Source organism: Asparagus officinalis, chromosome 3 (assembly GCF_001876935.1).
Source record: "Asparagus officinalis chromosome 3, Aspof.V1, whole genome shotgun sequence".
Lineage (NCBI taxonomy): Eukaryota > Viridiplantae > Streptophyta > Magnoliopsida > Asparagales > Asparagaceae > Asparagus > Asparagus officinalis.
This window is the reverse complement of record NC_033796.1, coordinates 15,925,827-15,931,268: the sequence shown is the minus strand read 5'-3', so window position 1 is coordinate 15,931,268 and position 5,442 is coordinate 15,925,827. Positions and strand designations below refer to the sequence as shown.

At 39.6% G+C, this 5,442-nt stretch overlaps 1 protein-coding gene across 1 annotated transcript; it reads right to left on the bottom strand.

Moving 5' to 3' along the window:
• LOC109833168 lies at positions 1,545 to 3,596 on the bottom strand. The gene is given in 5 exon segments (XM_020400730.1): positions 1,545 to 2,197; positions 2,200 to 2,479; positions 2,703 to 3,106; positions 3,108 to 3,234; positions 3,236 to 3,596. Coding segments are annotated over 5 exon segments (1,335 nt in total). The 5' UTR covers positions 3,325 to 3,596; the 3' UTR covers positions 1,545 to 1,762.

Genomic DNA, 5,442 nt, shown 5'->3' with positions numbered 1-5,442 from the left:
TTCTATTTAGAAAACCCGGGTCTAAATGGGTTTTCTAGTTGGAATAGAGAATTTATTTCTAATGAATTTTCAATTTTTCATCATTATAAATTTTTTTTGGTGGCTACAACTTTTGTTTCGCATGCATCAAATTGGATATAACATTTGGTGTCGTTATTCCTTTAAAGTTTATTTTCCTTCTATAATTATAATGCTATAAAATAAACAATTAAAATATAAATAAAATTGCTGTATTTATTTCTGCAACTATGTTTTCAGACAATGGAATAAACCCCGATCAGTGTAGATCTCCTAAAATTGATAAGTTTCCATAATAAGTTTTTCTTTCTGACAAATAATGCGAACTAAGTTATCACATTGCAAAAAAATTTCACATTTCTGTAGATATATTCCATCTTCTTGCTCTCAGGGGCTGTTTGGTTGCACACTTTTTGAGAAAATTTTTCTCAAAACATCTGACAATGATAAATTTGTAATTAAAAGTTTTTCAGAGATTTCTGTAAATTGTGTTTGGTTCAACAGAAATATTTTCTATAAAATATCAAAACCTACCAAATTTTACAAAAAGCAATTTCCTCTCAAAATGAGAGGAAATCACCAGAAATCTGACACATACCATATTTAATTAAAAACCTACCAAATCTTGTTATTTTCTATAAAGTTATGAGCTACTTTTTTGTTTTGAACCAAACAAGCAAAGTACAAAAAACAAAAAAATTGGTACTTTTTGATTTCTCAAAACTTTTCCTATAATTTTTTTAAGAAATACAAGGAAATCATATTTTAGGTGGAAAACATTTCCTATAATTTCTAGAAATTGAACCAAACACCCCCTTATTTGCCAAGCAAACAAGCTTCCCACGATCTTCTTGGCAGTTTATCAATAAGTAGATAACAAAAATATCAAATTTAAGATTAGACATAAAACACAATGAAAGATCACAAATTCTAGATTGAACAATAAAGTCTGTTAAGAAAAATAAATTATTCGCAGATACGTGCAAAGTAAATTTAGTAAAATTTGTTTTTGAAAAACTGCATGTTGAATATAACGGATCAAGTATATACAACACAAAGTCAAAGAGTTTCGGGTCTAAACTATATTTGTTAAACAACGTGTCATTGTAACGTATTACTTCGATGTGTAAACTATGTTTTTTCTCTCTAAATTCTCCGCAGAAATTAGAAAATTCCATTTTCGCCGGCGGGAGAAACTTAGTAGGGCCCATTGAACTCTCCATTGTTAACAAAGAAATTTGATCTTCTCGGGCTTCCACCCGACGCAACGATACTTTCGATAACTAAAATAAAATGGACACATGATAGCTACAACCACCTCATCAAACTCATCTCAACCAACCAAATGAAATTACTTGCTCCCCCAAACAAAAGACGACAATATACATCCCCATCGGATCCCTTTCCTGCAAAAGCAGGACCCTTTACAGAACAAGCCCATGTGATTTCACCTGGCCCACACAAAAACAAACAAACAGCTAGCACCAAAATCCATTCAATTCCATGGCACTTTTTCATTTTTTTTTAATTTTGATTTTTAATTTATTTTAATCGAACGTACAAAAATACAAAAAACTAACCAGCTAGCTACCCTCTTCTAGTTCACAAAAAACACCTAGAAGAAAACACACCTGCTCAAAATCACACACACATTTCACTCAGCTCTGTACATTTGCCAAAAGCACCCCCCCTAAAATTAACAATCACACCCACGCCCATAAAAAAATTAAAAAAAAAATTCAAATCAGAATGAGCCTGATCCCTCTCTCTGCAAGGAAAACTCCTTTCTAAGCTTATGAGAGAAAAGCCTACAGGCATCCATGCTCAGATCAACAGCGGCCGCCAATGCGACGAACGCCGCTGCGTCCTCCGTGCACCCCACGTGCTGAACTCCGACCTCGACCACCGGCTTGCTACATTTCCCTTCTCCTTCAACCGATGATGACATTACAAACCCTCGATAGCTCGAAAACTGCCACAAACAATACCCAAAATCCCCACTCCCCCTCGGACTGCAACCCGGCGATGAATGCCTCGTCAAGATCCCATTGCTTCCAGTGAGATCGATCGAGAATTCCCACCCTGGCCGGCGTCGATCACAAATCGGCCAGCGAGACTCCGACGCCATTGATGTTGTTGGCATCGGCATGAGTCGAAAGCGGTAGCGCGAGACCGTCCGTGGGACCCGCGCCGTTCGCGCCATGCCTCGAGGCGGCCCCAGGGCTTGAGAATGTGCCTCCCGAGGCGGAAGAGTATCCAGGCGCCAGGGTTTGTGCTGCTGACGCGGTCGTGCGTGCGAGAGGCGACGAAGGGGGTCGCCATTGAGGCCATGGCGACGGTGGAGCCCGAGACGTCGTGGACGGTGACGTACCAGCCTTTGCGCTCTTTCAGAGGGCGTTCGCGCTCGGATCCGAAGGAGGAGAGCCAGCTTCTTGAATTCGTAGGTTCAGATGGCAGAGAACTGTAAAGTTAAGGAAATCTTGGTTAGACATTGAACCTTTAGAGTTTTTGAAGATGAAATTGATGAGTTGAAGTAGGGCAAGACGAACTGAAATAGGTTAAAAAATTGAACTTCTCTATTGACTGATTTTAGCCCTAAATTTATAAAAATCAACTAAAAGCAGAGCTCCTCTAACCGCCCAAATAATTTTTTTGAACAAAAACGGAATAAAACTTGGAATTACCTTGTTCTCAAGTTTCGATCGCCAGGACGATAAGTACTGAACTTGCAAGTAAACACCGGCTGCCTCATTTTCCCCTGAACCTGAAACACCTGCGGACTACACTCAGGCTCTCCGTCGAACTCGAACACAAACCTCGGATCCGGCTCAGATCTCACAGTCAAGTGCAGCATCGCCGACGATCCCTTGCTCTCCCTCCCAACATTAACCCACCCATTATGAAACACGCATCCTTTTCCCACAACTCCCTTCAGATCCAACGGCAGAGTCACTTTGCCTAGCAATCTGCCAGAGTTCACTCCGCATGTAGACCCTCTTCGTCCAGTGTAGATCGCGACCTTGAGCTTCGATTTCCCCGCGAAGATGACGGCTTTGGAGGCGATCTTGTCGAGATAGGCTTGGCTGAGGGTGGAAACTGGCGGCCAGGGTTAGGGTATGGGGGTTCTGGTCACCGCCGGAGTTGTCGTCGGGGACGAGTTCACCGGCGAGGTTTGGTAGGGGAGCTTGTTGAGGGCGGATCTTGCAATAGCAAGGGAGGTCGAGGGTGAACGCCGCCGGAGCGGCCGGGGCGAGCGGCGGCGCGGGGGTTCCCGACGAGGACCCGCACGAATGGGCAAGGGTCCATTGAAGAGAGAAGACGCGGACTGGAACTTAACTTCCCCCCTTTTTTTTCTCCTAGGGTTAGGGTTTGGGGAAAGAGAGGATGAGCGTGGGGATTTTATTTGGAGAAGGTGACAGGCTGGAATTGGGGATGAGCTGGGGAGCGGTAGGAATTCGTAGGATGCGTTGAGAAGCGTGCAGGGAGTTTGCGAGCTGAGCTGGTGGCCCCACATGAAGGCTTTAATTTAAGTCCAGCGCGAATTTTTGAAGCGGGAGTGGGGGGGGAATGAGGAGAGAGAAAGTAGGTGTAACGGAATTTTGACGAGAAGAGCGGAGAGAGCAGTGGGGGGGGGGGAGCATTAAAGAATTGAACGTGGATGATGGGGTACAGCTGGGTTTTAGCTGTCACGGGCCCTGTAACAGTTTGGGGAAGGCCGGAATCCAAAGATCATTGTCATCCAATTTGATAGCTCACCAAGTTACAAAAGTGCCCACTATGTTTGAATCTAATTGCGAGGCTGCCATTGGCCTTCGCTGGTGGTTTGCTGGTGGCGCCCTCTGGATAACAACTGTCAGTGGGGTAGACATTTTGCTGCCTGTTTCACTGAGCTGTGGGGTCAGGCTCAGGAGAGGAGGGGATTGGTGAAGAGCAGCTGAGCTGTCAGATGGGGCCCACGGTCCGGTTATTTATTTTCTGGCATCTTTTGGCGAAGGAGATAGAGACGAAGACCGCTGATTCGAGCAGCGAACGTGCGGGGACCACGTGCTTGTGTATGGTGAAGCTGCTTAAATTATTAAAACCAGATTGACAAATATTATCCAAAATAATTTACTCCAAAAAGAAATTTGTAAATAAATTGTTCTTATTTCGGACTTCCCAAAGTATACCACTATGTCATTTGTAATTATTCTATAAAAACCCCTTATAAAAAATATAATCTATATCATTTATGCAAATGGATGATGAGTTTTACATCTGTGTATCTTTAGGAAGAATATGTATGGCAACTGATCAAAGTATTTTATAAGCCACTTTTTTTTTAACTTATAAACAACTATAACATGTATGTCAAATAATTTATTTTAGCTTATAAGCTAAAAATGTGTAGGGCAGCTCAGTTTCTTTTTTGAGGGCTTATAAGCCACATAATTTGATGAAGTAAAAGACCCAATATCGAACTTCTTTTTAGTCCGCTCATTAGCTTATAACATGTATATCAAATGCTTAAATTTAGAGTGATGTTCTTTTTAGTCGTTTTGACAATAAAAATTGGTTATATGTCACTCATTTGCGAAACGCTCTACTATTAGAAATGGATTACAATCCACTAAATTTATCAAACACTTTGAATTATAATTCATTCAGGTTATAAGAATTATAATCCACTTGTTTTACATGTCATTGGTGGTTCATAAGCTAAGTAGCTTATAATCTAAGTAGTTCCTAAACATGCTTATATTTATTTTTGTAAGAAGTTCGATTTTGGTTGGTTTAGATAAGAGATAATGTATAGTGACCCAATAGAGTTACGAGGAAGAGCAATAAGATTTCTGATCATATCATAAAAAATTGTCTAATATAATAAATTCCTTAAAAAGTAAAATTTGAAAACAAAATTGAGATTAGAGTACTTAATTATTGAAATTAACCTTAATTTCATTAATCTAATTGTTAGAACAATTTTAACTTTATAGTTGATAATATATTCAAATACAAATCTGAATATTCACACACATGCATCACATTTGTATCAATCTCCTTATCTTATACCGGTGGCGGATGCATGAGGTGCTCTAGGGGTCAGTTGCAGCTAGTGGTGTCCAAAAAGCCAACCGGCCGGTCCGGGCCCGGCCCGAAATAGTATTTTTTTTTTCTTATATGTATAATATATGTATATATATAATTTATGTATATATATATATATATATATATATATATATATATATATATATATATATATATACAGCTAGTGGTGTCCAAAAAGCCAACCGGCCGGTCCGGGCCCGGCCCGAAATAGTATTTTTTTTTTCTTATATGTATAATATATGTATATATATAATTTATGTATATATATATATATATATATATATATATATATATATATATATATATATATATATATATATATATATATATATATAT